Consider the following 11,381-nt stretch of genomic DNA (forward strand, 5'->3'; position numbering starts at 1 on the left):
TGCTGGAAGCCAGATTCTACGGAAATACATCCCTGATGAGTTTATTGACAACTGCAAAGTTTTGTGGCCCCAAGAAGCCATTTTGAAAGGAGCTGTAGAGTTTGGAAGAAACCAAGGCACAGTGGCATTAAGAAAAAGTGACTATAGCGGTTTAAGAAGCTGAATCACAGTGCAGTCAAGACATACACAAAGACGGTGTCGTTTTTTGTCAATCTTTTTGGTAAACTGGTTGAAATTGATGAGGATGTTGATTGGAATACTGTCATGATTTGAGATGAGGGTGGCGAAGAAAAATGCAGGAAGGCCCCAGTAATCATTGTAAAAGTTGATTTAATGGAAAAAAAAAAGCTCAGGAACACAAGAAGCTGACGGACGACAGAACACATGACAAGGACTCGACAAGAGACAAAAAATAACAGGTGTGTTTAAATACACAAGGAGGGTAATCAGAGGAACGAGACACACCTGGGAACTATCAGGACAGGACGGCACAAAGACACAGAGGAATAAATAAACACAGAAAAAACTCAAAATAACTACACACAAAACACAGATCACCACAAATAAAACCAGAAAGCAGCCCTTTAGTCCTTCAGAAAGAGACAAAATACAAATACTTCTGCCGTTTTATCTCAGAAAAAAAATAAAATAAATCCCATGTATGTCGATGAGCCAAATGTGGAAAAAATTGGCTAATTTGTTGTTTAATCACCTGACACTACACTTGGGATGAACTGTCAAATTGATCTAGAAATACAATTTGATTTCATAGAAATGACAGCAATTGGCACTGACAGGCAGTCAGGCTTATTTGATTGTTTATGCTGGCCTGTAACATGGGCTTTCGATGTAATAAAATCATCATTCTATTCAGCTAAATCCATCTACTGCAGTCTTTACAACTACTTTTTCACAGAAGACAAAATATAAAAAAAATAGGTGCAGGCGATACACCGCACTGACCTTGTGCAGAGGGTTCAGTCTAAAGTTGGATGGAAAGGATGGTGCATTCAGGGGTCCACTTAAGACTTAAGTGTAACATTCTAAATTTGCTATAGCAGATTAAAAAAGTTTCATGACCTTTACTGCTTTAGTTCTGAAAAAAAAAAAATTCTTCCATATTGTCCAAATACCACAAAAAGAAAAGGGTAAAATTGTAACAAAAGAGCAAACTTCAGTGCATATCATTTAGATTTTTACCAGAACCAACAAAGAAGACAATAATTTGTATTATTGCATTTTGAATTTAAATAAAATAGAAAGGACTCTACTGTTCACAAATGTAGTTTTTTTCCTGTCAGTGAAGAATTGACGTAATAAAATGTCCTGTTTTCCCCCAGGTAGATGCAGTAAACTTACTAAAGAATTACAGTTGACACCTATTCTGGTTCCTGGAACAGATTCCTGAAGTGGAAACATATCTTTATGTACTGAATCACCAAGAACTGAGTTGTGTTTGGAAATCGCTCAAATTTCTTTCCTGTGTTGTAATGAATGTGATTGTCCAGGAGAGAGCAGAGCAGAACTGTGAGAAGACAGAAACTACAGAAGAATAAATGAGTGGGTTGATCAATTAGTCAAACTTTTATTTCACAGCAGAAACAATGCTTTTAAAAGTGTAGTGTTTTCTAGAATAAAGTGATTATTTTTGTCTTTAAAGCTACTGGATCTTTAAAACAAAAATCTGTCCCCTGAATGGGGCCTAACAGCAGCTATTGAGTTTTCTTTGCCTTGATGTCTTTGTCTTATAATTCTAGATCTCAGAGGTGCCAACATCAAGAAATTATGTAGTTAACCCCTCTGAGCTTTTGATCCTTAAAACAGTCTGCAGCCAAGTTTCAGATTAAACAATCAGATATTATTAGGGTTTATTAAGTAAAATAGCAGCAAATTTGCTCATTTCATAAAATAAATTATTACCATCGACCTTCTCTCCTGTGATCTGTTTAAAAACTAGTCTCAGATCAACACAGCCTCTCCAGGAATGTCAGCAGCAGAAAAGCCAAAACAACAACTTTATACCTATCAGGAAAACATAGACTACATTTGCTTTGCACTGTGCAAAAATTATATATGAGTCGATTAAATATTAGATTCTTGCTTAATATGGGGTTGTTGCTATATTGTAATACAGTGTTTTAAGATCTTGTTCAAGATGCCCCTTTTTAACTTTGAGCCGCTATCCCTCCAAAGGTCTTGGCTCTGCCCTGGTAAAATTTACTGAAACATTGTTGATTTGGTTCCCAACACAAACCACTGAGATTCTTATGGAATGACATACAAAATATATTTCCAGTCTAAATCAGAATTTATTATAGGTACTTTATGTGTGTTCATCTTTATTTGACAGAGAGTACGGGGTATCACCATGTTTTGGATAAGATGGTTATACAGCAAACTAAAATATTGAGTCTTCAAGTCACCTGAGGAAAACATTCAGCTACAAAATTAGAAAAGCATAAAAAATGGCAGTGAATGTATCATAAAAGGGATATACAAAATGAAAACATTTGTAAAGGTTTTCATGTACAGCAGAAAATGAAAAGGAATGTTACATAATTGCAATAACTGACAGTCTATTTAAAACCTCAAGCTTGATAAAAAAATATGCCAAAGCTAATTTATACTTCAGTACATTTTTAAATATACTTCAGTGAAGCTGACAACTAATCTAGCATTTTACACAAATGAAAAAATAGCAAATATCTTCTACAATTTCAAGCAATTAATCTGTACAACATCCTTAGTCACTTTGAAAATTCAACGCTTTCTCACTTTAGAAATGTTCGCTTGGTCCTTTTGACACTCAGTGATACTGTGAGGTAGAAGGTCCCATTTGTCGTACGTGGTGGGAGGACTGCACCAATCAGGTTCAAGAGGAGGATCATTCAGAGCCATCAGGCGGCCCAACCAGAAGCACTCATATCTCAAATAATCCACCACATGCTGAAGGGTTTGACATTGGTGTAGTGGTGTGGGGTTCTATGGTGAAGAGGTACAAAAAAACTACATAAACAATAATCACATTATTCCAAATTAACATTACATTTACCAAGAATTACAAGTTGTAGGGGTCCTATTGTATGTTATCCTGAGAATAATTTTAGTCAAACAAACCTTTAAATCCTGTTTCTCACTGTAGATTGCAAGTTGCAGATTCTGAATAGTCAGCTGTCTATACTCCTTAACCTGGAACAAGTGTAATATTTAATTAGTAACAACACAAATGACTTAGATTCAATATTAAAATCTTTGATCCAGTACCTTTGAATTTGCTGTATCACTTTTTGCCATATTCAGTTCAAATACGGCATCTATCTGCTTCACCTTTTTTTCCATTTCAGCTTGTGCGTTGTTAAACGCTTTCTGGTTCCATTCATTTAAATTACAAACAACAACAGAGAGTAAAGATAATATTACTTCAGAAAGAACTTTTATAATAAATAAAAATTAACTACAAATTTATTTGATTTTACAATACCTCCATCAGATCTCTGATTTTAGATGAGTTCCCATTTCCTCCCTTTGATTTCAGACTAGCTTTGATTTTTGGCCAGTTCCATCTCAGGTCTTCATATAATTCTATTATCCTTGGTTTGCTAACTGGATTAAGGTTGATGGCTTTTCCTGTTTTGATTGAAGAAGCAACATCTCCTGCTACTCTGTACATCAGAATAACAACAATTTTAAATTTAAGTACCTGGAACATTAGTCAGTCAGTATGTAACCAAAGGTACAAAAACTATTTACATAGGTACTCTACCTGTCTTTAAATGACCACAGCTCTTCCTCTTTTTCATATACAGCAATCCTATTAACAAAAATACATAATGTAAATTAAAACCTGCTGTTTTTTGAAAAATTGTTTTATCTTCTGACAGGTACCTGTTCAACTGTAGTATAAACCTTGTTTTGAAGTTTTGACTGGTTAGAAGTGACTTTTACAGTCACTTACATTTTTGTGATGCGTGTTGTATTATGAGAAAAAGCCCAAACAGATTTGAGATTTCTAGATCATGTTTATGTCAACAAATCTACAACAAGTGATGCCTTGGTAAATATAAGTCCAAATGATCACCTAAAATTCAGTTTGTTTCTCTGTGTATGTTGCAATGCAGAGACATCCAACAGCAATAAACAGACCTCCAGTATTCTAACAGTTCAAAACTCATGGTTGTTTCTGAACATCCCAACAAATTTATCTCCATCTGAGGGAAAAACATTGTTGAAATTTCAACACAATGAGAGAGTCCAGAAGGACAATTATCATCTCCACAGTTTATATTGTTTAGAAACTGTGGAGAACTCACTTTTAACCCAGAAAAGGAATTAGTCACTCTCTAGCTCTTTTTTTTATTTTTAGAAACTGTAGACACTATTTAGACCAATTTATACTTCTTAGATTATTTTTTTATTATTATTATGCAGAGAGACTCTTGTTATTGCAACCCCGAAAAGGAATTAGAATGAACTTAGAATCCAGAAAAAACACCTTAGCAACTATTTTTTAAACTTCTATTTTTCCAACCCAGAAAAGGAATTAGATCAGAGGATACTTACTTATACTTATTTACCAACCCTGAACAGGGGGACCTAGTTTATATACTTTAGTACTTCCAGCATCAGATTCTCTCTCTTTCCTTTGGTTTGTTATCATGTTTGTATTTCCTTTAAATTCCTGTAAAGCACTTTGTATTGCCTTGTTCCTGAAAATGTGCTCTATAAATAAAATTGCCTTTACCAAAAATACATCAAAACTGTTTTTAACAGGTGAAGCAGGGATCAAATGAGAAGCTTTGCTTTAAGCCATATATATATATATATATATATATATATATATATATATATATAGAGCCAGAATATATGTATGTATGTGTATGCATGTGTGTAATTTTGACCCTCAGAAGGTTCAGGGTTGTTCACCCAATTTGTAATTTTAAATCATGAAAATTTTATTTCTATTTTCAACACAACAAAAAATTTACAGTTCACAAAAATCATTAAAGCATATAACTAATAATTTTTTGTTCATGCACATTGGATGGAAAGTATGACATTTCAATTGTGTGTGTTGTATGAAACAATATAAACAATTATTAAATTTGTTTTAGTAGATTTTTTTCGCGTAGATTTTATTTTTTTTAGTCTTTAATGAAAAAAAATAAAAAATGTATACCTTGCTCTTTCAAGTTCTTCATTCATCCTGTAAAAATACACATTTAAAATAAAAAAAAATAAACAGAAAAAATATTTTAGTAAATGAAATTTTGCTGAATTGAAACAGTGGTGAGGGCTGCACAAGTTTGCAGTCTGTTGTCCTGCACGTGTGTTTTCTCACCAAATATTCTGCAATCTTCAGTCTCTCAAGTCTCTGTGGTGACACCTTAGCTACTCTTCTTCAAGTAGCATTGCTTTATTTGTCATATGATCCTGATTTGGCTCAGCTTTACCAGTCAGATTTCAGAATTCTTCCGTATATAAACTGAAACCATATAAACTGCATGTGTCTTTTGTGTGCTTACTTACACAAAAGACACATGCATGTTATTTCACACTGTCTGACGTGAAATCAGAATAAACCTTTTGGCCAATGGTAATCTTTTGGCTTACCTTTTTTTTTTTTTTTGCTAATGCCAGAAAAATGAGAGACAGTTTCTTAGGGTAATTTGTATTAATTTCTTCAAAGTCAATGTTTAACCACACCAAGAGTACTACGCTTTTAAACAATTGGAAAAAATAATCTTAGTTTAACTGTATTACTACGTTTTACTTGCATTACTTGGCTCTGTTGCCGTTTTTCTTTTCACTGTCACAAACTTCTCCATTTCTCCTCCTCCATCAGTTCTGTGTACAATGCTTGAACAGGCAGCTTGTTGAACAATTTGTGCACTACTGCCACCTAGTAAATAAATGTTTGTTTTTTGAATAAAGACAAGTATTGCCCTCGTGCCCCAGGATTACATCAAATGAATGCTTTGGTAAAGATTTTTTTGCTAAACTTGATGGCCTCTTGAGAAGATTAGTCAGCCATTTGAATCAGCTGTGTTGGAGAAGGGACTCATCTAAAAGATTTAAGAGCACAGTACTTAAGCACCCCATATGATGGTACTAGACTTGGCAACAAAAAATGACCAACTCCATCAAGGAGTGGATTTTTTTGCATTGTTTATATACTTTATATATAAGGCACCTGAACAACATGTAGAACTTTTGCCAATAATGCTCATCTTCAAACACAGGACCTTCTTCTACCAACTGTGCCACTGTGCAGTCCCCATTTGTTTCCAATTGTTGTAATTCTGGTTCTAATGTGAGTTGAGCATTTTTGGTCGATATATCTTCAAGTTATGTCAACTTGGCACATTCGGCGTCAACAAATAATTTTGCGACATCAAGGTTTTTGATTCTTCCCTTTTTATTTGCATTGTGTCTCCACCTGTGTTAATGAGTCTCCTTTTTTGATCTATTCCACAGGTGTTCAGCATTTCACCCTGATTTGGCTAATCTGGTCCCATTGTCACTCTCCACAATGGGAGAGGAATCAGTCAAAAACAATAAAAAAAACAGACATTTATATGTTGAGAGGAGTCAAGAATTATAAAAGAACTATAAAAATCCTAGCATGTACTGCACCTCTTCTTGAAAGATTTCAGTTCTTCTTCTTTCTGTTTCAATGCCTCGCTGTTGATGGAGATGGAAAAAGTTAATATTCAAGGTGTTATTGCCGAAAATCGTTAAATAAATGTGACCATTTGCATATTAAATGACCACAAATTAAATACAGATTGAATTAAGCATAGGAAATAAAAATATATAAATTTTCTGTTTTCAGCTGGGTATCTGTGTGCAGGGGCAACATATAGGGGGGAAAGTTATGACAATTCTAAGGGCCTCTAACCGACAGGGGCCCTCCACAATTTATTTATTTATTTTTTGTTCATGGAAATAAGAATAAAAAAATTGGGGCCATACAGTGTTTTTGAAGATTGTTTTTAGCAGTAAAAATGTAATGTTCCCACTCCCAGACCAAAAAGTACACATCCATATTTGCAACAAGTATTTCATGCCCTGGATCTGCATGAAATACTTAGTTCCTGCTTGGAGCGCTTGACGGTCACTATACGGCCAAGAAAAATTATAGTCACGTTTTCAAAAAAATAGAAAAACAGAGAGAGGGAGAGAGAAAAAGACAAGAGTGTCAATTTATAGCTCAGTTTTTCTCAGAGAGGTGAGTAGACTGTGTGAGATTATCAACCATTTAGCATAGTTAGCTTAGCTACAGTCTACCATTTGCCTCCTTTTCACTAGCATTTAATGAATTAAGGAAAAGAATTACAAAGATATTCATATATTTAACTTGTCCCTTGTACCTTTTACCATACTTAACAGACGAGTTAGTCAGCAGCAGCTCTAACCCACGTCCCTCTTGACCTGTTCTCTCTTAAGTGAAATTAAAGCTGCAGTATGTAACTTTTATAAAAATTTTTCTCACATATTTGTTAAAACTGTCATTATGTTGTGACATTATGGAATGAGAGATTATCTGTGAAAAAATAATTTCCTCTGCTTTCTCCCAGTGCTATCTAGAAACAACCAGTCAGTGGCAGGAGAGTTTTAGTGCTGTCAATCACAATCTAATGTGGTGCTACTCATCCTTTCCTCTCACTCTGTGCTATGCTGCAGCTAGCATAGCCTGTTGTGAATGCTCAGTCTATTTAGCATAGCTACCAATGACAGCAGATAAGCAATTTTCCTGTAATGATAAGTTGTTTCTCCACCATTAGCACATTGAGCAGTTAGTGAATGAGGATGATTGACAGCACTAAAACCCTCCTCCTGATTCTGATTGGTTGTTTTGGCTGGAATATTGCATTACTTTAGTTGCTTTTGACTGTTGCTCATGGAGAGACATTTCAGTAAACTAAAACTAATAGAAAAAATTTAAGCAACCTACTTGCATACTGTATGTGAACTGCTGGATGTAAAATTCATGAGCAGTAAATATTGAGCTACTATCAGTATTGAACCAAAGACAGCAAGTTGCAAGCCTTTAAAATTGTGACGCTTTTTATGGGCCAACTAGACTCAAAAAAGTGTAACAGCAGCTGTGCAGTGGGGTCCAAACAAATTTTTTGTCAGGGGGCCCACGATTCCAGATGGCGCCAATGTCTGGGTGGGTTGCTTTGTATTAAAGGGCAGGGAAGTATTCCAAATACAGCTTTGAAATCTCAGTGAATTTAAAAAAAGATTACATTTCTTTTCTTGGCGACACTGTGTCTGATTTGACTCGCAAAGTGCTCTCCACTGATCAGCCAAACATGGAGACTTTAGTTGTGCATGTCGGAGCCAACGATCTGGCAAACAAAAATCGGAGATCCTGAAAAACGACTTTAATATTCTTCTAGACATTATGAGAAATTTAAAAAATGAAGTTATTTCTCAGTGGTCCAATTCCATCGCCTCAATGGGGAGACGAAAAACATTCCAGGCTGCTGATGATAAACAAATGGCTGATTAAAACCTGCTCGACCATCGATAACCTCTGGATCTACTGGCAGCGCTCTCACCTCTTTGGAAGAGGAGGACGCAATCTTAACAAACATGGAATAAGGCTGCTTACTGTAAACATTTTTCATTTTATCAACAAGAACAACAATGTGACCATCGCTTCAGAAGAACAGGCTCAAGGATGTCTGACTAGGATGGAAGCCTCCGCTTATCAGAAGCAAAGTGTCCTAAAACAAACTGATAAAACATCAACTGCCTAAACAAACCTCAGACTGAAGAACTTTCAGCCTCCAAGTCACTTAAACTGGCAGTTTTAAACACCAGATCTCTCTGTGCTAAAGCTCTATTAATTAATGATTTCATCACCGAGCATAATATTGATGTTCTATTTATGACAGAAACATGGCTGAATGACAATAATGAAGCAATCGTACTAATTGAATCAGCGCCTCCGACGTGCAATTTTTTAAGTGAGAATAGAAAACACAAAAAAGGAGAAGGTGTGGTTTCAATATTTAAGAATACCATGAACTGTAGTAAAATCTCTTTGGGTAATTTTATGTCTTTTGAATATCTTGGAATTGAGGACACAAACGGACTTTGACACTAATTTTATACAAAACCCCAACATATGAGGAAAATTTCTTTACGGACTTGAATGAGCTTCTATCTCTCATATGCATTGATTACGATTGTTTGATAATTGTCGGTCATTTCAACATTCATGTTGACAATCCCCAAGACCGAGGGGCAAAAAAGCTGTTTGATATATTAGAGAGTTTTGGTTTAACACAACATGTCAAACAAGCAACACACACTCATGGACACACACTGGACCTGGTTATCAGTGAGGGTGTGAATATTTCCAATGTCTCTGTAACTGATGTCGCCTGTCGGATCACTTTGCTGTTATCTTTGAATGTTCTTTATCCATTAACCCACTTGGACAAACAGCTACTATCACAAAACGTATTTTCACAGAAAACACAGCAGAAACATTTGATCAAATCTACTCTTCTTCCTCACCCTTAACCTATAATGACGTAGATAAGTTGGTAGATGATTTTCAGTGCAAACTTTCAGATATCATTGATTACATTGCCCCCATTAAAGTGAAGGTTGTGACTGGTAGGAAGAAATCTCCATGGAGAAATGCAAAAACTGTTCAATTTGCAAGACAACTCTGTTGTAGGGCCGAACGGAGATGGCATAAAGCTCAACTACACGTTTATTATGACATCTACAAAGAAAGACAACGTAACTATCACTCAACACTAAAACATGCAAGAGAGGCTTTCTTTGCAGATGTCATAAACAAAAACACTAACAACGTTCGAGCTTTATTTGCCACTGTTGACAGGCTCACAAATCCTCCTGTGATGCTGCCACCTGAACTTCAATCTAATACTGCCCGCAACAAGTTTTCTAGTTTCTTTTCAGAGAAAATTCAAAAGATCAGAAGATTAATCTGCACATCCTCTACAAAGCCAGTACCAATGCTGTGCTCAAACAAAACAAATGCAGGAACAATGACAAAATTTCAACTACTTCATTATAAAACCCTTGAAGAAATTATAAGTCAGTTAAGCTCCAGTTCCTGCTGTCTGGATGTCCTACCCACACATTTCTTTAAGAAAGTCCTGCCTGTCGTTGCTAATGATCTGATCCAAATAGTAACTCATCGCTGTCTTCAGGTGTTTTCCCCCAGGCCTTGAAAACAGCAGTTATTAAACCACTTATAAAAAAGAACAATCTGGACAAATCACTACTGCAGAATTACAGGCCGATCTCCAACCTCCCATTCATCAGCAAAGTTATTGAAAAAGCAGTTTTTAAACAATTAAATAACTTCTTAACAACAATGAATCGCTTTGACTCCTTCCAGTCTGGTTTTCATGCTCACCACAGCACGGAGAAGGCCTAGTCAAAGTGTTCAATGATATCCATATAAATAAAGACTGTGGGAGAACCACAGTGCTGGTACTGTTGGACCTCAGTGCAGCTTTCGACACTGTTGACCACGACATCTTACTGAATCGACTGGAGAGTTGGGTAGGACTCTCCGGTCCAGTGCTCCACTGGTTTGAATCTTGTATAAAGAACAGGGATTTCTTTGTTTCAATCGGAAACTTCTCATCAGAGAGGTCAAAGGTCACATGTGGGGTACCCCAAGGTTCAATCCTATCACCCCTTCTTTTCAATATTTATATGCTCCCACTGGCTCAGGTTATAACAGGAAATAAGATCAGCTACCATAACTATGCGGATGATACACAGCTTTACATCACGATGTCACCAGGTGACCTTTGACCCCATCAAATCACTGAACAGATGCTTAGAACAGATCAATGTGTGGATGTGCCATAACTCTCTCCAGCTGAACAGAAATAAAACTGAAGTTATCTTTGGACCTAAAGAGGAGCAAACTAGAGTCAATGCACAGCTTCAGTTATTACATCTGAAAACCAGCGATCAGCCCGAAACCTGGGAGTAGTGATGGACTCTGACCTGAACCTTCAGAGCCACATAAAGACACTCACAAAGTCGGCCTTCTATCACCTGAAGAACATCTCCAGGATTAGAGGACTGATGTCTCAGCATGATCTAGAGAAACTCATCCATGCGTTTATCTTCAGCCGTATTGATTACTTCAACAGCGTCTTCACAGGTCTGACTAACAAATCAATCAAACATCTGCAGCTGATCCAGAACGCTGCTGCTCCTGTTCTCACTAAAACCAGGAAGATAGAGCACATAACACCATTTTTAAAGTCCCTACACTGGCTCCCTGTAGCTCAGAGAATAGACTTTAAAATACTGTTGTTAGTTTATAAATCACTGAACGGTTTAGCACCACAATACATTAAAGATCT

At 36.1% G+C, this 11,381-nt stretch overlaps 1 protein-coding gene across 2 annotated transcripts in view; it reads right to left on the reverse strand.

The window, feature by feature from the left end:
* Positions 1–2,289: 2,289 nt before the first annotated feature.
* Positions 2,290–11,381, reverse strand: part of LOC103152102 (uncharacterized protein PFB0145c-like) — a 16,148-nt gene continuing 7,056 nt past the window's right edge. The window contains exons 9-15 of one of the 2 annotated variants that reach the window (XM_016660882.1): positions 6,634–6,681; positions 5,177–5,203; positions 3,764–3,811; positions 3,482–3,662; positions 3,265–3,366; positions 3,118–3,189; positions 2,290–2,982 (exon numbers count right to left, since the gene is read on the reverse strand). In XM_016660882.1, the coding sequence (XP_016516368.1) occupies positions 2,761–2,982; positions 3,118–3,189; positions 3,265–3,366; positions 3,482–3,662; positions 3,764–3,811; positions 5,177–5,203; positions 6,634–6,681 (700 nt within the window). In that variant the 3' untranslated portion in view covers positions 2,290–2,760. The remainder of the gene's footprint in view (positions 2,983–3,117; positions 3,190–3,264; positions 3,367–3,481; positions 3,663–3,763; positions 3,812–5,176; positions 5,204–6,633; positions 6,682–11,381) is intronic. The other variant, XM_016660883.1, reaches the window with a different exon arrangement.

The sequence above is a fragment of the Poecilia formosa genome, unplaced genomic scaffold (genome assembly GCF_000485575.1).
Source record: "Poecilia formosa unplaced genomic scaffold, Poecilia_formosa-5.1.2 Scaffold300, whole genome shotgun sequence".
NCBI lineage: Eukaryota > Metazoa > Chordata > Actinopteri > Cyprinodontiformes > Poeciliidae > Poecilia > Poecilia formosa.